General features: G+C 43.0%; 5 protein-coding genes across 7 annotated transcripts; 2 read left to right on the top strand and 3 right to left on the bottom strand.

Moving 5' to 3' along the window:
* Positions 1 to 453: 453 nt before the first annotated feature.
* LOC128299624 (14-3-3 protein epsilon) lies at positions 454 to 10,984 on the bottom strand. 3 transcript variants are annotated; one of them, XM_053035637.1, is made up of 5 exons: positions 10,796 to 10,984; positions 3,317 to 3,471; positions 2,895 to 3,209; positions 2,612 to 2,802; positions 454 to 2,457 (listed from the first exon to the last, which is right to left on the bottom strand). In XM_053035637.1, the coding sequence occupies exons 1-5, from the start codon at positions 10,857 to 10,859 to the stop codon at positions 2,400 to 2,402; spliced, it is 783 nt and encodes a 260-aa protein (XP_052891597.1). In that variant the 5' UTR covers positions 10,860 to 10,984; the 3' UTR covers positions 454 to 2,399. The 3 variants fall into 3 exon arrangements, with proteins under 3 accessions (XP_052891597.1, XP_052891598.1, XP_052891596.1); XM_053035638.1 differs by having other exon boundaries at positions 454 to 2,459; positions 2,617 to 2,802; XM_053035636.1 differs by having other exon boundaries at positions 454 to 2,455; positions 2,622 to 2,802; positions 10,796 to 10,983.
* A 205-nt stretch (positions 10,985 to 11,189) lies between these two features.
* LOC128309977 (GPN-loop GTPase 3) lies at positions 11,190 to 12,329 on the top strand. Its single transcript, XM_053046496.1, has 2 exons — positions 11,190 to 11,320; positions 11,394 to 12,329. The coding sequence occupies exons 1-2, from the start codon at positions 11,276 to 11,278 to the stop codon at positions 12,240 to 12,242; spliced, it is 894 nt and encodes a 297-aa protein (XP_052902456.1). The 5' UTR covers positions 11,190 to 11,275; the 3' UTR covers positions 12,243 to 12,329.
* LOC128309974 (polymerase delta-interacting protein 2) lies at positions 12,256 to 13,992 on the bottom strand. Its single transcript, XM_053046494.1, has 3 exons — positions 13,756 to 13,992; positions 12,964 to 13,591; positions 12,256 to 12,891 (listed from the first exon to the last, which is right to left on the bottom strand). The coding sequence occupies exons 1-3, from the start codon at positions 13,854 to 13,856 to the stop codon at positions 12,415 to 12,417; spliced, it is 1,206 nt and encodes a 401-aa protein (XP_052902454.1). The 5' UTR covers positions 13,857 to 13,992; the 3' UTR covers positions 12,256 to 12,414.
* Positions 13,993 to 14,256: 264 nt separating this feature from the next.
* On the top strand, positions 14,257 to 15,626 carry LOC128309317 (SWI/SNF-related matrix-associated actin-dependent regulator of chromatin subfamily B member 1). Its single transcript, XM_053045669.1, has 2 exons — positions 14,257 to 14,413; positions 14,473 to 15,626. The coding sequence occupies exons 1-2, from the start codon at positions 14,333 to 14,335 to the stop codon at positions 15,499 to 15,501; spliced, it is 1,110 nt and encodes a 369-aa protein (XP_052901629.1). The 5' UTR covers positions 14,257 to 14,332; the 3' UTR covers positions 15,502 to 15,626.
* On the bottom strand, positions 15,180 to 19,449 carry LOC128309316 (uncharacterized). The gene is made up of 5 exons (XM_053045668.1): positions 19,372 to 19,449; positions 16,322 to 19,313; positions 16,126 to 16,248; positions 15,966 to 16,043; positions 15,180 to 15,913 (listed from the first exon to the last, which is right to left on the bottom strand). The coding sequence occupies exons 1-5, from the start codon at positions 19,447 to 19,449 to the stop codon at positions 15,657 to 15,659; spliced, it is 3,528 nt and encodes a 1,175-aa protein (XP_052901628.1). The 3' UTR covers positions 15,180 to 15,656.
* Between the last annotated feature and the right edge of the window lie 201 nt (positions 19,450 to 19,650).

Genomic DNA, 19,650 nt, shown 5'->3' with positions numbered 1-19,650 from the left:
GCACTGTTAATAAACAAAAACTTTCCGAAACTTGCCAAATTCGCATTTTTGATGCTCCACCACAACAAAGCCAGCACATGCAACAGTCATACTTCCAACTCTCAACGCATAATCTAGCCACACATTGCTATGGGGGCTATAGTTTATATTACTTATAACAAAAAAAACGAACAAAACCCTACTATCGGACACCCCCATCACCATCCATTTAAAGTCCGCGTCAAATGTAATCAATTTCCTTCCATTCCATTTTCCCATTTCTTTTATTGCATTTGTTTTGCTGATGTGACTTGGCGCGCTGTTGATTCTACATCGCTTACGGTTTTCCATAGTTATTTCTTTATTTTAATATATATTGACAAAAACAATACACATTCAATGGGTTTGATTGATGATTTTTGTGTTTCTCAATTTCTTTGCCATTTTTCTTCTTCTTTTGTTCACTGCTCTGGATGCTTTACTTTAATTTTCATGTTTATTGAACACGCTTTACTCTTCCTCCCGCTGCGTGATAGTGTGTATGTGTGTGTTTATGTGCTTTTGCATTAGGTATACCGCATTATGTTATTAGTATCATCAAAAGCTGGGACAATTAACACAAGCCCTGGTGGAGGTCGTCACGGGCTGGAGGATAGAGTGCGCTACACTATAGCTTTGCCACACACCTCTAGAACTGTTCTTCCTAGAGTCGGAACAATACACACACGGGCAATAGTTTGTTGCTTCCTCTTCGGTAAGTGCTTGAGTAACAAAAGCGTCTGGTAAAGCAAAGTTAAAATAGATGAAGGATGTTTCGTGTGGGAATGGAAAAATGCGTCAAGTTATACTTTTAATTCCCTACTCCCACACAGCACTGAAAATTAGAAACGAAGTAGTAGTGGCGATATAATCGCTTTACAACTCCATGTTGCCCGTCGCCTGCAATGACTCCACAACCCTACGTAACCATCTTAATTAATTAGTTGCAATATATTTTGCAGGCAGAACAGAGTGCACTTTCATACATTTGTGTGGCTGCTAGAAAGCGTTTGGATCGCATCAGGATCCACAATTCGAAAAACATGTCACACACAACACATGTGATTTCCGACACGTAGCAATAAAGCGAAAATATTTCAAAGCTGAGAATCTCCTACAGACGCTCTTGCACTAACTCTAGTCTACTGTTACACTGTGGCACAGAAGCGAGGTAAGAGTGATGGATATCATTGAATTATACGGCATACGCCGTATATGTACGCCGCATATCATAAGGAAAACTGAGAGTGGAATGATTGACCAGGTCGATCGTGATGTAGGCGCAATGACAACATCAGGCTGAGCTCGCATAGAAGAGATATCGAATAGGCGGGTTGTGATGATGTTGTGATTGCAGATGACGGGTGGATCAGTGGATGTGAAGTTGTTCGTTTTGCTAGGATGAAACACGAAACATTTTCTTCCTTTATCTATAACTATGAGAATGTAGCTAATTTTACTTAAAGTATGAAGTAGTGTACTACGAGGGAGGCCGGGTATGATAATGCCTTCACAAAGCTGGTACAAAAACGCGCAAGGAAACGTTCCGAGAGACGCAAGTGATTTATGCAATGAAACTTGGGGGGAGAAACCTGGGACAAGACAAAAATGCGGAGAAGTACAAGAGAGTGTGTGTTTAAGTAAGAGTATGTTCTTTCCGGGAGCCTCGAAATCTACATAAACTGCACATATCATTTTAGAGGTTTTGTTTTGAAGTTACTGATCTTGTTCGGTTTTGCTGTGAGTTTTTCTTACATTGTTGCGCGCTGCCTGTCTCTCTCTACAATAGGAAACTTTCTCTCTTTCTCTCCAACACAGTGTTGTATGGTTGGTGTGTGATATCCTACAAGATTAGATTTTTCTTTGCGCTTCTGTTGTTATTATGCTTTTTTACGATTTTGCATTGTTGTTTAAGAGATAATTCGCTTTTCACGCGTGTGTATGTGTGTATTATTTTATGAATAAATGATGTTTTATTTCACTCCTTATTTTTCAATGAATTCCCATTTTTTGCTCTTACTCTCTCGCTCTTTCCATTTTGATGGTCTTCCTCTACGTAAGGTGCAATCGAAAGTACTGCCTTTAATTATTCCTTTCATATTTAGTCCTGTGTTTTACGTTCTAGTCGCTCTCTGTCTTCTCTGGAAATGTTGGTTAATAATGCTACCGGGACTGGATAATTCACACTTGAACTGCTGCTGGGGGAGTGGAACGATCATTTGCAAGAAGATTTTTTTCTTTTATTCCATCCCTTTTGCTCTCTATGTCTGTGTTTTGTGTATATTTCTTATGTTTATTTTCTTATTTCTTAATGCTTATCTCTTATCTTGCTTTTTTTAATTAATAAAATAAACTCACACATAAAACGAGACGCGCGCAAATTACGACACGTCTTGGTCTTCGACATCCTGGATTTGTTCCTTCTGTTCACCTTCTCCTGTGTGGCAACGAGAAGAAAAAAGAAAACAAAACACATGAAATTGGAATTAGTATTAGCTTCTATCTAAAATCTGTTTGATTAAGAAAATAAGCGACACATAAAACTGCTAACAAGCGATTGAGTTGACAGAAACACAATTCGCTTTAATGTTATTTCTTCTTACCGTCAGCCTGCATGTCGGATGTCCATAAGGTGAGGTTGTCTCGAAGCAACTGCATGATTAGCGTTGAATCTTTGTAGCTTTCTTCGCTCAGAGTATCCAGTTCGGCAATAGCATCGTCGAACGCAGCTTTCGCTAGACGGCAGGCACGATCCGGAGAGTTCAGGATTTCGTAGTAAAATACCTAAACAGGAAATAATACAACAAAAAAGCGTTGGTTTCCATATTCTACCTATTTTCTATTCGCTCTTAACCAAAACTTGCAGAGTTACTCACTGAGAAGTTCAAAGCCAATCCCAATCGGATTGGGTGCGTTGGTGGAAGGTCAGTCATCGCGATATCACTGGCAGCCTTGTACGCAACGAGCGAGTTTTCGGCAGCATCTTTGCGATCGCCACCGGTCGCAAACTCTGCCAGATAGCGATGATAATCGCCCTTCATCTTGTAATAAAATACCTTGCTTTCACCGGTCGTTGCACACGGGATCAAATGCTTATCGAGCACCTCAAGGATGTCTGAGCAGATATCGCGCAGTTCCTTCTCAACCTGTGAGCGGTAGTTCTTTATCATTTCGAGCTTCTCCTCGACTGCCTGTGATAAATAAGGATAAAAAGTAAAGAAATAAAAATCATTTAGTGAACAATTGTCCTTATCTGCGGAGGCTTTTTTGCATCCAGTACAGTTCATGGAGTTCACACCTTATTCTCTTCCTTCTGCTCTATCGAAGAGATTATCCGCCAGGAAGCACGGCGTGCACCGATGACGTTTTTGTAAGCCACCGATAGCAGATTTCTTTCCTCAACCGTTAGCTCCACGTCCATAGAAGCAACCTTCTTCATGGCTTCGACCATTTCTACAAACAGAAATCAAACAAAATAATCATTATAAAATGCGGCATAACTTATCGTATAAATTTTTGGACATATTTTGCACAAACCAAATGCCTGAGGGAATCGTTGAAATTTAATGTTGTTCGTAATTCATTTGCATTATATTACAGTCTATATGTTACTTTATTGTGCTTTATTCTTTTTCTTTCTATTTCTTCCATTTTAACATTTACACATTCCACACACCAACGGTATGTTGAGAGCAAGTCAGTTGGCAACAGCAATATTAAACAATAGGAAAGCATAACCATTTAAGGAACCACCGGAACCATTTATACCAGCCTTTAGTTTACCTAATGGACACATGGGTTTAGAATTGATTGAATTAATTCATTTATCGTTTTAATTGTCGTTGAACAAGCATAATTCCACCCATTTTGAAGTTTTTTTTTCCATTAAAAATTGTAATGCAAAACTTTTGATTAATTGTTGGTAAGTAGTGCTACTGTCTTACTGGCCCATCATGGTTTGGCTCTCAATTCATATGTGACATATTACACCGAAATTCATCATTAGCGATATGTTAATAGAATACGCTCATCATTATCCTAAACGCAGGCGCATAACTACACCTTTTTTCTCCGATTTATCATGTGTTGCATAGCATAGAATGTGAAGTAGTGGTGGGTCATACGATTCATTTTGCGACCCGACCCGGAGTCGGGTGCGAACCCATCGGAATCGATTCCGACCCGTGGGTGCAACGGGTACGGGTCGGAATCGGATCCAAGTAGGTTCAGTAGGTGCAACGATTCCGGTAGGTGCAAGCGCCCATAAGCGACTCCGACCCGTGGGTGCAGCGAGTTCGGGTCGGAATCGGATCCAAGTAGGTTCAGTAGGTGCAACGATTCCGGTAGGTGCAAGCGCCCATAAGCGACTCCGACCCGTGGGTGCAGCGAGTTCGGGTCGAAATCGCTTATGCTTGCTTGCACCTACCGGAATCGTTGCACCTATTTGTACCTACGGGTCGACCCGAACGGGTTCGGGTCGCTTATGGAGCGCTCCGACCCGGTAGGTTCGGGTCGACCCGCACATCACTAATGTGAAGGCAAGACAAATTTGCACTAGCTAGCAAATTCCTGTTTTAAAGGCAGCGCCTATTGCACTGCTATAGTGCTATAGTGTTTGTTCAATTTTCGCGTTATAGTTAACCACCTGGTTGCTTTGCACGGAACTAAGAGATGGATGATTTTTCGCGATGGCAGCAAGCAACAAGAGTACTTGGTGCCGGTTCACCAACAAACATAGGAAGAAGATCTATGCCGTTTCGTCGTTACGCAGCCGCCAGGGCTTGAGATTGCCGTTGTCCAAAACAGCCGCCAGGCGTTTCGCAGCGAACGTGCCGAACGAACAGTTACCTTTCTCATTCACATTCGCTCTAAGCTCATTGTTGCAGAACATGAGAGCATAGTGCCGTACATACACACACATACCCGTGCGCACACATTTGCTAAAAGACACGTTTGCTTGTTAAAACAATGGCTCAGTGTGGTACATTCTGCTTAGCATGATAGGTAAGGTAAAGGACATTGGAAATGTGGATGTACTTCAGTGTATTTTAGTGACTAGTGTTCCAATTTCTACAAACTTTCAATGCATCCGGAAACCACATTTTCTTTCCGCGCCAGCTACGCAATAGGTAGGGAACCTTTCACATATACACGTTTTTTCCACACATTTTTAGCCGCCAGAAAAGCCGCTAACGAGAAAAAACACACACACATTCACGCGCGCCCGCGAACAAACGCGATGTATACGCACACCGGCGTTGCTGAACACCGCGAACAGTCTTTGGGCCAATGGAGCGAAACCGCGGAACTTTTCTCTCGCTGCTCACCGCCTGCTGGATTTTGTCAGCCCAGAAACAGTAACCGCACATTCTTTTAACTTTACGACAAATTTGTAAGGTTAATTTCACGATTTTTTGGATTTAAGATCTTTAGATAAAAGTGTCACTTATACTACAAATTTTATAAAAGATAAATTAACCCTCACCAAGGAGTGTATCGCTCGCTTGTTTTAGTTTTAATAGTGCTATGGAAATACAACCGGAAACTGCCGAATATTCAATAAGATAAATATATCTACGCTAGCCATAGGAAACACAAAATCTCATAAAACATCAAACTTTTGAAAGAGTTATCAATTTTAAGCGATATAAATCAACTCCGAAATGTCAACACATGCGTATTAAACAAAATGATACGAAAAATATCTAAAATTCTCATTCTTCTATTGACTGCCAATTTGAAAGATGTCACAGCGTATCACAAAGAAACCAATGAATGTAAGTGATAATATATCACCACTACTACCGCCAAACCTCTAAACACAATACAAAGCTGGCAATTACGCAACGGTGGAGTAGAGTAGAAGAAAAAAATCCCTGCAAGTATGACAGGCGATACATCTTCTACAGTAAAATAAATTTTCATAATTAAAACATTTTTTTTAATAGATTACAACAAGTGGTGCAAAAAATTTCAGTTTCACGAATTCCGGTCAATTTTCCATTACAAGTAACTAATGAAGTAAAAAAAAAGGAGCTTGGACAAATATTTCGAATGAAGATATATTTTTTCCAAGGCACACAAGGAACGGACATGGGGAAAGCAATCTTCGCGTACAACGTAACCCCACCCACACAGTTTTACATTGCTATCCACGAAGAGTTCAGGTTATCTAGTCTTTTGATAGAATCGGCAAAAAATCAAATCAATTCACTCACTCGGGATAAGAGATAAATTCTAATCAATATGCGTTCTCCCGCGTCGTGCTGCCCACGAACAGTCATATCATTGCTGATAATTAATTTATTTATTTTCTGATTGAAATTCGTAAGACTCAAGGCATGATTATGTTTTACATAACAACATACAACACAGTGAACCACACCCTATCATACACGACTATAGCACACCACTCGAAAACCAATAGTATTCTCAATTAATAATCGCGGAAATTTGCCGATTAAAACTTTTTCCAATTCCTAAATTTGCGTAATACGTCTTCCAGTAATAAAAAAAAAGTTTGTGTAACACGAAGAAAAAAATCATATCGAAAACCCCTCAGCTTACTCAAATTATTAGGCTCAGAAAACATACAACTGCACAACGGTGAAATTAAATGAAATGTGCATGAAAAAAGCATCAACCTTCCACAATCAGAGCACAGCAGCGGCAGTGGCCTTGTGTACATCAAATTAACATCAATTTGAACCTATTCTGTTGAGAATGTAATCAAACCTTCCTACTTCAATAAGCTGGGGCTCGTGTGCTTTTCAACCTCCATGTTGTGAGGGTTTTTATTTTACGTGTAACACACCTAAACCCGCCTGTCATTTGTGTTCAAATGCCTTTTCTACAACATTTTTAAAGTATACTTCTGTTTCGCGTGAAGCCATTGGTTACATACATTCACACAAACACAAACGACGACCAGACCAGAAGCACACCAAACATTATGTACTAACATGATTTTTCAAAGGGTTCCAAATGGAATCCGACAAAAAAAGGCTGATGAACTAGTCACGCAGAACGAACGAACAAATAGCACACATCCAACAATGCAGACGACAACCTCCCTCCTCCCTCGTGGTGTGTCTTCTAAGTAGAACACATTCTACGTGGTCAAATCAATCGTCCAATAAGCCGATTCAACTCTTTCCTTCTTATTGCGAAACACGACAAGCTCAAAAAATGTATGCTTTAGCAACAGCAAATCTCTGCAGTTCTTCACAGTGTATTTTTGTATTCTCAATATTGATTTTTGCGCACCCGAGACTAATTCATCATGGTTACCTACTTACAAGCAGACCCCACGGAAGGCCTCGTGTTATCAGGGCGCCTGTCCATCTATTACCATGTGACCCCTTATATGCTACAATTTTATCCACACATTATTAAACCTTTTTATTTCAATCTGGTATTTGTGGCAGATGAAACGAGAAAACATTACCAGCTTTCACGTAGCCGGTTTCTGGAAGGTGGAAAATCCTTTGTCCAACTTGTTAAGACAATCCTAAACTAGACATCTCGTTGAAAAATTAACCCTGCGCTCGCGACTCCAATGCTATTAAATCGCACGTTTAATAATAGAGAGACCCGAGACAAGAGTACACCCGACGAGTTGTAAATTTGTTGCTTAACTTTCCGGGAAAAATCGCAAATCCTTCTTTAGCCGGTATTTGTAACGAGCAGCATAGTGGTCTGGCTTACATATAAATTTTTATACATATGAAATGTGTTTTGGATGTCCATATCATGGCAACCATTCCGTAATTCATAAGACTTGTTTTTGCTTGAATAACAGAATCCTGCAAGGGGTGTGGCTGACAAGGAAAATGTATACAAAAGAGATTCAATTCGCGACACGTTAAACCTGAACGCCAAAATTTTCAAAATCATGGGAATCTATCAACAATCATTCATAGCCTTAACCCATTAATTGTATTTAAAATCGTAATTCTGAACAATAGAATCATTATATTTCGATATATAGGTTCTTCAATACGTGCAAACACTACACAACCATCGAACCTGTCGCTTCCTTTTAATTATTTTCCCTTTCAGGGTTAAACGATACTGCCGTAATTGATGCATGACATTTACATACCAGTTCTTTAATATGAACTCCAAAATATAGTAAAACACAGTCCAGATCGATCTTTGAAGCTGGAACGGAACTGGAACGCAATCGTCTAATACTGGTGATAAATCTCAGGTGGACCCCGACCGTGTGTTGTACCATGTACCATCTAACAAGCTTTGGATAATTCAAATCTTACAGATCAAGACCAAGATGTTTTCTTTAAAAAGAACATGTCGTTTTTCACGTTTAATTTAGCTCGATAACCATCAGCAGCTGGAAAAGTTGATAACAATTTCATCAAACTGCCGCATGGTACCAAAAATAGAATTGTGCAAGATATTCACCGATAGCTTTAGGTCAACTTTTCCATTTTTCCTTCAAAAGCTACGGAGAAAGTGGAAAAGACAATGTACATTTTTGATCTGGTGTACGGATGATCTGGAAACGGACCTGCGCAGTGAACCAAATGGCTAACCATCAACTGGCATCTTCTTCACGTCACAGCCTGTGTGAATTTTACTCTTATTTCATCCATGAGTTTTGTTGCTGTAGAGTTTTGTGTGACCGTAGTCCGGGAATATTTTTCAAATAGTTCAGAAGATGTAATATGATGTAGCTCTTTTGTCATCATTATTACCTATTTTATTACTCCTCTCCCTTCTCCTCCCACATAATAATTACGAGTGTAATTGTATATTATTTAAACAAAAAACCTTGCCACTAAAACTGTAGCAAAGCTAAGGAAAATCTTAAGTATACATTTCAGAGAACGTTAAAAATACTACTCGCGCGCACCTGACACGCGCCTACCATTTCGTCAGGGAAGTACGGGCGCACACACCTATCACAAGGCCAACTTGGCAAGTGTTCGCATGTGAGTGTAGGAGTCGATTTTCTACCTCCAACTTGTACAATTTGTGCTCTTTGGAGTGATGTAAAAAATTGACTACTATTAACAATTGCGTGAAGTTTGAACGGGAAGTTCATATAACGCGTGTAGGATGATGTCAAGGAAACCATCAAATTCCGAATGAACTGAAAAAAGAGAAAAAAGGTAGTAGAGCAACGACGACGACGACCACGCCAGTCGTCGAGCCTCATTCCAATTGCGCGAATTGGGTTGGTAGTGGTGGTTATTCGACGCGATTCTACGATCGTACACACAAACACGCTTTGCACACATTCGCCATTCTCAGTAGTCAACCGACGATGAACTAACACATCAATAAATGATTTCATTCCATTGTGTGCAAGAACGTTTACACCTCGTGCGAATGTGTTGGTGTGCACAAATCCATTCCTCGGTTTTTCAGTCCATCCTTACCGGAAAACGGATACCGGATGGCAGATAAACGCATTTTTGGCAAACTACTACTCTCCGATCGTTATATCAATTTCATTTGATTGAAAACAGCAGAGAAGCCTGCCTACTATGATTGTGAAAACTGCCCAAAATTGCAACGTTTTTTCTGTGCTCGGAAGCCGTACACATAAAAAAGTTCACTCCTGAATATGACGCATCGAAATTCGAATGAAAAATTATAAGAGTGCTTGCGCTCTCTCCCCCCCGTGTCATATTCACACACCTTCCCCTTTTATGTGTGCTTTGGTGGCTCCCAATAGAAGCAGCTGCCCTTCATCGATTTTTCTCCTTTCCATCCTTCCACGGGTCCAACTCTACACCTTTTTCGTTGTCGATTTTTTCTTCCTCAACCTCGCCGCTCCTACATTGCTAGCGGCGTCGTATACACCCTGACCCGCTTGCTCCGAGTATTGCATGCATGTACAATTCCAACTCCGGATCTCAAGCTACTTCTCCGTACGCGATCTCAGCGCTCACGTACCCTTCTTCTCTTTCACACCAACGATCCCAAAAAGCACGTTGCTAACTGCTGCCCGTCGCTAAAACATTCCCGCGCATACTCTCTTCCGACGGGTGTAGCCTCTCTCACTCACCTTCACTGCGGACCCCGTGTCTACCATCCTTTTTTATCTTCTCCAACAGACTTAACCTTCTTCCTGACGTTGTCTCCTCTTCTTCCTGCTCATATACTTCCACACTCTACACCTAGCTTTCTACCTCATGCCCACACATACACACACACACGCGCGCACGCACGTTTCATGAGCTCATCAGCGCGCGCGTACCGTAACCACACTCACACAACTAAAGTGAAAACTCCGCAAAGGAGCCTTCGTTTTTTTCTCTCACATGAATGTGACCCACACCAAATTTTCCTCGCTTTTGCACATTTGGCCAACTTTTTATAATACTTTGTATCGAAAATTAAGACCACTTCCTAATTTGTGGCTGTTTTATCGCATACGCGAAACACGAAAATTGCATGCGGCGTGTCCAGAGAGAGGCTAGCGGCGGCGGCAGATTTGGCATCTCACACACATGCACACAGTCACGAGACGACTCATCGCCACTTTGTCTTCGCTTAACAACGGTTGTTTCTTGAAAAGACAAAAATGTACTATTTCCGCTATCTCAGCAGGCTGAGAAAGTACGATTTTCTTCACATGTTAATTCCTAGTTATCTGTTGCCCGATGATTCAAGCTTACAATACAGTGTCAAAAGATCTCGAAAACCCAGGACTCCTCCCAGGTATGCGGCAAATTGGAGGGCCTCAGAGAGATAGCGTGTGCAAAAGTGGTCTCTCGAGAAGAAAAGTAGCTTTTATCGAACTTACCGTCGTACCGCTCGGCCTGTTCGGCCAGCTTCGCCTTATAGATATTATTTTCGCGTTCCGACATTGCTGCAATACTAGAGTACCTCGTAGGGGTTTGAAGAAGTTCAGTAAAATCTTCCTTGACGGTTTTTCTAGATCGCGCACGAGAATGACGACTACCACGAACGAACTCTCTAAATGAACTGACAAAATGGCTGCCAACTGGGACCGACTCACGCACAACCACAACCACAGCCTTCTTCCTCCGTGCTGTCAAACTTCGGGCCGAATTATCAAATTTCGACCGTGTTCGGCTACGTTCGTATTGGTATAAAAATTCTAATGACAGTTGACGCCTGCCCAGGGTTTAGAAGGAATTGTAGCTTGCCCAAGGTGAGTAGGGACATTTTCTGCCGGGAAATTTGTTGCGACTCCACATGCCGTTTGTTTACTTGTTTTTGGTGCGTTCAAACAATCTATTGGTGAAATAAAAGGGACGCAATGCGGTACGGACAGCTCGTAATGGGGCCTGCTGGTAGTGGCAAGGTTTGTGATATGCTCTTTGCATCTCATTTGGTTTAGTTTTCCTCAATTTGATTGAAGCTCAACTCCATTGCAGTCTACATATTGCGCGACTATGCAACGGCACGGCTTTGACGATAAGCGGATGATAAAGGTAGTGAACTTGGACCCAGCCGCGGAACATTTCGACTACCAGCCTTTCCTGGACATACGAGACCTGATCCAGTTGGATGATGCTATGGAGGACGAAGAGCTCCGGTATGGTCCGAACGGGGGTTTGATCTTCTGCATCGAGTACCTCATCGAGCATTCCGATTGGCTCCGAGATCAGCTGTGTGGTGTCGGTTCCGAAGATGAGGATGATGATACCGGCATCGAGGAACCGGACGACGATTATATACTGTTTGATTTACCTGGCCAGATCGAATTGTACACGCATCTTAAAGCGGGCCATACGTTGGCACGATTGCTCGAATCGTGGAACTTTCGCCTTTGTTCGGTGTTTCTCGTAGACTCGCAGTTCATGATTGACGGTGCAAAGTTTTTGTCCGGCACGATGGCCGCTCTAAGCGTGATGGCTAACATGGAGCTTCCACACGTGAACGTACTGAGTAAAATGGATCTACTTAGTAAAGGACACCGTGGACAGATGGACAAATACCTCGACCCTGATGCACATGCACTGCTCGGCGAGGTTACAAACGAATCGGCATGGGGTCGTAAATATCGCAAGTTGTCCGAAACGATCGGTATGCTGATTGAGGATTTTAGTCTGGTTCGATTTACGCCACTTAACATCAATGACGAAGAAAATGTGGCCGATTTGTTATTAATGATTGATAATGTAATACAGTACGGTGAGGATGCGGACGTTAAAGTGCGTGACTTTGATCCCCCAGAACCAGACGAGGTGGAGGATGACAGTCGATACTACCAGGACGACTGAAAAGCTGTTTTGTGCGTGTTGTCCTAAGATACGTTTATATTCTTCTTCAAGTTTAATAAATTTAACGATTTAGGATTATTTACATGAGTTCTGACTGAGCGTGCGTCTTCCGTTTATGGCTCCAAAACTGTTTGATATTGCCAAAAATCAAACCATTATTTTCTGCCAATGATCAAACATTGTCATCTCCATCGTTTTTGTTATTTTTAGTGTTTGGTTTCGTGGATGTCGTTGTTGTTGCCGTAGTGGATGAGGATACAGTTTCATTGCCCCCGCTCGGACCTGTCCCGGAAGACGGTTGTTTCGAGGATACACCAAGGGTTGAACTCGTGTCGTCGATACTGCCATTGCCGCTGTTATCATCTGGTTTACTTTCGAGCGAGAACGGTGGAATACGGCAATCGAACATGTGACCATCCTCGCGCTCCATACGAAACGTACCCCACATATGACCGCTGGGTGCCTGCAAGCTAACGTGCGAGCTGTACTGGAAAGCGGGAAGACGCGGACTTAGGATGGGTTCCTGACCGACTACACCTCGTCCGCGAACTGTTTCGAGTGTACCGGAAAGTGAAAATATTCTCCAGTGTCTTTCCCTTAGCTGTACGCTTAGCTCGCCTAGGTTTTCTAATCGAATACAGTAGCGCCACTAGAAGTAAACAAACGATCAAATTGAAGCAAAACAGATCGTTGCGCACGTTAAATTTTGTTCATCCTTTACCCAGTAAACGGAAGCCGCCGGAGTTTCTCTGCAGCCCATGTAGAACGGTATGACTGTTACGCGAATACCTTCTGTCGTTTCCTTATGCACGTCGGACAGTTCCAACCACGGATGATTCTTCTTCTGCCAGGCTCGTAGTGTTTCCTGCGCTACAAACGGTGGATCTTTGTCTGGCTGATTGGCTAAGAACTTGTCGAACAATTCGTGATGCAAAGGATGCTGTTCCCCAGAGCTGTATGGTAGTATGTCTTCGTGCGCCACGTAATCCAGACCAGGAATTGCGTATAAACTCCGGCTTGATTCTTGATTCCCCAAGAATGTTACCGCTTCCGTTTGCGCTCGTATGTACGGACAATCCCGCTGATCGATCAACACTTGATAGAACGTGTGCGTTTTCTTCTGAACTTCTTTGCTCGCATTGCCAGCTGCACCGCCTTCGGTCGACTCCGAAGCAACAGTTTCCAGCTGGTTTCCTTTGGACTGATTCGGCAGATCACGGTCATACACTCGGGCAAGCCATGGGAACAGTATCACACCGCGATACCCAAATACTCGGTGTAGGAATAGCTGACCCGTTTCGTATTTGCCTTGCGCCTTTGGTAGCTCTAGTCTGCCTACCTCCGCCAATCTGCAACGTAAATAATTATATAACTTACACAAACTGCACATAAAATGAATTGCGGATTTGCTGAACCCGATGCTTGTTGCGTGCAGGGACAACCGTACGCAGGCTACAAGGGATCCAGCTTACTATCCAAGCTTTTGGCTTCCCAAACAATTGCACCATCTCACCGTGTGTTGTGATAAATAGATACTGAAAACAAGCGAACTACCAAATTGAACCCTGGACGGAAATGGCAAAGCGAGGACGCCTTGTACATTAGCGGACTCATCGTCGATAGATAGCAGGCCTACTGGTTGGTCTGGAAGGTTCACGATTATCGAGAAATCGTTTTCTCCAAAGCGCCGACGTAGTACAATTAGTGAAATTTAATAATAACTTTATTACTATCGCTATTGCACACACAGTTTTTTTCAACACAACACAATCAATGAAAACCGAATGTCAAACGTGCGGATGACATTTCTGCGGATTGCCGTTTACAGTACGTGATGGAGGAGTTCCGATCTGTACTGGAACGTGGGTGACTGTCGCTTCTGAGCTTTTTTGATGTACGTTTATATTTTTCGATGCACAAAAGACTCAGATAAGATAGCATATTGAATACTGCAGTAGAGAACCGGCAAGCTTGACATAATTTTGTGTGTTTGTAGCATTTGTGTAGAACGCCCGTAGAGCGGCTTGTTGTTTTACGGAAAGTGGACAGAGAATCGCTGTAAATTATTCGAACAAAACGTAATTTCTATCATGGCATTAAAAACCTACGGCGATAAACCGATAAGCTTTCAAGTGGAAGAAAATGGCGAATATTACTGCGTCGGATCGGAGGTATGTGCCCGATTTAGGACCAACACAAAGCTCGGCTACTAATGTGGTGATGTTTTCAGGTTGGAAATTACTTACGCCTCTTTAGGGGCAGTTTGTACAAGAAGTATCCGGGCATGTCCCGGCGCTTACTGACCAACGAAGAGCGTAAACGTTTGTTAGATTCTGGCATCAGCAACCACCTGCTATCCAGTTCTGTTTCACTGCTAAAAGCGACCGAAGTACAGGATGTGCTCGACGGAAATGATGAAAAGTATAAGGCGGTGTCTGTGCATACCTCGGAGCCTCCTGCACCGAGAGAAAGCAAATCAAGCAAGAAGCAACCGCCATGGGTTCCAACAATGCCCAATTCGAGCCATCTGGATGCAGTCCCACAGGCAACGCCTATTAATCGGAACCGTGTATACAACAAAAAGGTGCGCACGTTTCCGATGTGCTTCGATGACACTGATCCGACGCTGAACGTAGAGAACGCATCTCAAAGCGAAATTTTGGTTCCGATTCGTCTGGATATGGAAATTGAAGGTCAAAAACTGCGGGATACATTCACGTGGAACCGAAACGAATCCATGATCACACCGGAACAATTTGCAGAAGTGCTGTGCGATGATCTGGACCTCAACCCAACTCCGTTTGTTCCAGCGATTGCGGCTGCCATAAGGCAACAGATTGAGGCGTACCCGAACGAGCCGGTAGTTCTAGAGGAAGGCTCCGATCAGCGGGTTTTGGTGAAGTTGAACATTCATGTCGGAAATACGTCATTGGTCGATCAGGTTGAATGGGATATGGCAGAGAAGGAGAACAACCCGGAGGAGTTTGCCATTAAACTGTGTGCAGAACTGGGATTGGGGGGCGAATTTGTTACGGCCATCTCGTACTCCATTCGTGGCCAACTGTCGTGGCATCAGCGCACCTATGCGTACAGTGAAACTCCTCTAGCCACGGTAGAGGTACCCTTCCGGACACCGAGCGAGGCCGACCAGTGGGCACCATTCCTCGAAACGCTTACGGATGCCGAAATGGAAAAGAAGATACGTGACCAGGATCGAAATACGCGGCGTATGCGACGTTTGGCTAATACCTTTACCTAAGCTGCCAGGGTTTGTTTCGGTCATACATCTCTCATCACCATTCATCCTGGCTAATTCTGTCCATGATTCTATACATTTGTGCGTGTTGTCATAAGAAATAACTAACGATCAATAAACGGATAATATCGAATTGAAAATATTACACTGGAGTTGCGTTAATTAATTGGTGTACGTTCAAATTCCTCTTCATCGTCACTGTCTTCGCAATAAGAGGCATTATGTCGTGCGCGCAACATTCGAATAATATCAACAGCGGTAAGTGGTTCGGCCATGAGCTCTACGTTGCTATCGAGGTTTGTGTCTGGAACCGGCTCCGTCACAGCATTGTAGACCTCTTCAGTGACAGGTGCGACATCAGATTCGTTTCGGTCCTTTGGCACAATGCTAGTTTCTCGCTTTTCTTTCTCTGAAACTATAAAGGTAACAGTACGCTATAATGATTCCTCAATTCAACAATAACTTACTTTTATTGGGATGGAGCGACTCGAACGGTGCAACTAATGTGGTCTCCACAGATGGTTCTTTTTCGCATTCAACAACATCTGAATGAAACACAAAATTCAATTTAGCATTAGCTTTGTGCTAGATTAACATTATATGCTATAATACCAAGGAAGTACTCACCAATAAAATTATGCGCCATGGAATTTCTCTCGTATGCAACCCGGTTAAATGGGACTACAAGTATGTTCTGTTTCGTTACAGCAAAACATTCCAGGTCTTGATCATGATCTAGATTTTCGACATCTAAAAATAAAATAAACCCTTAAAATGTACAATTATGATGCTTCAATGAACAACGGGTACCCCTTTTACATACGTGTGTTAGAAATTATAGTATTCGGATCATTTGTCGGATGACGATCAACATCGATCATTATAATATCTTCGCTAGCAATTACAGGACTGGTACTGATCGCATCTACTTTCGAACATGAACTTCCTCTTGGAAGACTCGAAAGTGCATTGCTCATCATATGTTGCTGAGGCAGCTCCAACGGAACGATGACTCCTTCCAGTTGCGTATCTCTGTCTTGAACAATACACGTTTTCCTTGGGTCGTAAAATTGTTTAAAATGATACCGTTCGTCAATTGAACTCATTTTAACGTTTGTTTGTTCGTCGTAAATAATATTATTGTGTGACGTCCCTTCGAGTGGGGTGCTGTGATTCGCAACGGTACTAGCGTTCTGCTGCTGCACTAATGGCATTTCTTGTGGTATTTCGATAACAGTAAATGTTGGTACATGTTTTAGCATTTGATTTTCAACACCTTGAATGGTGGCCCTAGACGTCGTGGAAATCATCCCAGGGTTACATTGTTCATGTAGAGCTTCATTTGTTATCGATTTTCCCATATTGTTCGTTTTCAATCTAGGATATGATTTTAAGCTTTGGCTGTTAGGTGTGGGGGTTTCAATCCCGTCGTGCAATGTTGCAAGGGACTCACTTAAGTACTGATTATCACATTTAAACTCAGTTTGCTGGCCTGGAACATTTCCCGGAGCAGCTGGAAGATCCTTCGGATCGATGATTGTTATGTTCGTTACAATGTTTAAATTGTTTTCATTTAAAGCGGTTGCCGAATGTGGTGTGTCTGTGTTCACGTGGTCCGATTGCGAAACATTGCTCGATACGTTCATCAGCTTATCCACCTTTACCGGTACAATGTTGTGTGACAATGTTGTTGGATTGTCATGCCTTTTGTGGGACATACCAACGCTAAGATCTGGGCGTGATGATTCTTCATCCTCAAGCGAAACATCATCAATGTTGAGCATCATTAGCAGCATGGTCCAGTGAAATATCTTACGGAAGCGATCTACAAACGCTCCTATTGCCTGATCGTACATTCGTTGATTGAACGCGGCAAGCTTTTTAGGTTTTGGTTCGAGCAAGGTTTGTCTAGTTTGTACACTGCAAGCATTCAGGCAAAGACCGCGCAAACCCAACACCGTATTATAGTTGGGAGGAAAACGACAGAACAGCATAGCTTCACCCGAAGGTGTCATCTTGGGTTGCATAATAGCCACGATACTGGCCCAGTCCAGAGGACGACGAAGTACGGTCTGCATCATCTGAAGTAATTCACCGTTCGGATGCAACATGCCGCTTGGAAATCGTTCCGGTTCGGACGACAACTCTTGAAATCCTTCCAAAAGATAGAGCACAATTTTCGTCCCCGTATAAACGTAATTGTGTCTCTCGTTTACTGCCAGCTTGTAGCCGAACTTGTACCGGAAGCAAAATTTCATCTGTTCGTACAAACTCCACTCGGCCACTGTCGGTCTACCGACCTCTAACGGATTAAACGGCGCTCCAGCATTCCGATCAACGGGTGGTGCACTCTTAATTTCCACGATGGTTTTTATCCAATTTTTATCCGTCACGCTAGAGGAAAGCTTTTTCTTTTCTCTTCTAGGTACACTTTCCAGCGTGGCGTTCGGATTCCGCTCGAGGAATTTTTCGATGGTGTAATACCGAGTGCGGCAACTTAGCCGCGAATGGTTGCCGAGATACTTTGAACATTCGGCCCAGGAAAGTTTTGCCGGTCCTTCCTCGGTAAGATTTTCAGCGATGTAGCTCATCAGGCGCTTGTCCTCCTCGAGGCTCCAGCCGACGTGTGAATTGACGAAGCGCAGTGTATTCATGTATCGAGCCCGAACCTGTTTCGTCGTCCTACCCGGTAGTAGATCTTCGGGGAAAAATTTAAAATCATCGCCAAACTGCTGCACGTACGCGGTAATGACACAATCTTCCTCGGCCGTAAACTTGGCCCCCCTAAGCGGACGCAACAGGGTGTACTTGTACCGATGGTATACTTGTACCTTGTTTCGGTACGGCATCCTTTCTACGATTTTGTTCCAAATGATATTGTTTCCAATACGATTTTCATTCACCAAGCGCAACAATAGATCATCTTCTTCCTGCGTCCAGGGCATCTTTTTGATTTGCGACAGTTCCGAAAAGTTAGTCTGATAATGCACAAAGCATTGGTACTCGGAACGATTTTCCACGCTCACCGCTATAAGCACCCAGTTGCTGCGTCTGTTAGCTTCAACGGCCGCGACCAGTCTCGATTCTTCATCCGGCGTCCACATGCTTCTTTTCAAGCCGGGCATGAGGTAGTTGTTCCACATGCCCTCACAGGCGGCCGCAGAATGCCGTCCATTCATGATGGCGTTCGATATTTTTAACCAGTCCACGGTGAATTTTAGGCGCCCATATTTACCATCGTATGCTTGCGCTTCGTGCCAGATCTCTTCCAAAGGTAGCGTTTTCGATTCGATTCGATCCTTTATTATGCTCCGCGCATTGCCCGAATTGATGCACATTTTCTCCCGCAGCTGGGTTTCCCTTCGCACGAACTCGTACGCCTGGTTCGCTACGCTATCCTTTACCATCTTTTTATCATTGCTCGTCCAGAGCGTTTCAATCGATTCGAACATATCCAGTGGGAAAAACTCTTTCTTCACGTTCTTCCGGTACAGATAGTCCTCGTTGTGTGGACCGGGGTAGAGATCGTTATCTTTAAAGAACGGTTGTCCACAGATGTAACCCGGATGCCGGGGTCGTGCAGGGCGCGTTTTGAGCGTTAAATTTAACCGGATGTCATCTAGATTTTTTTCTACCTCAAGCATACGATTTTGGCATTGCAAAAGCATCCCTTCCAGTTTCTGCCGTAGAGTCATTAGTTTTGCTTTGTAATGGTGGTTCAGACCGACTGCATTTTTTGTCGTTACGTCCACATGCCCGCGGATAATATCTTCCACCTCAAGGGTGTGATTGAACTGTGCTGACGATTCTCCTTCCTGTGGAAAAAGTTCTGAGACATTGGTTCTGCTTCTCTTGATAATAACGAGTTCTTACCTCATGTGTAATGTAATCACTTTCTGCTTCGGATTCCGTATAGTACGAAGATTCACAGTCAGAGCTCACACTAGACATAGCTTTAGCGGATAGTTCACAGTCTCCAGGTTTATGTTTCACGGCACTAAAATGGGATTAAAAACTTTACTATTGAAGCGAATCGTGGTACATTAGCGTGCTGTTAGTAAATCTCGCTCGACAACTGCAGGCGGTTTGGATGTTTGTCTTTTGTTGTTATTTAGCGGTAACTGTCATTTCATCCCTCTGACAACAATATTT

Source organism: Anopheles moucheti, chromosome 2 (genome assembly GCF_943734755.1).
Source record: "Anopheles moucheti chromosome 2, idAnoMoucSN_F20_07, whole genome shotgun sequence".
NCBI classification, from domain to species: Eukaryota; Metazoa; Arthropoda; class Insecta; order Diptera; family Culicidae; genus Anopheles; species Anopheles moucheti.
This window is presented reverse-complemented; position numbering and strand designations above follow the sequence as displayed.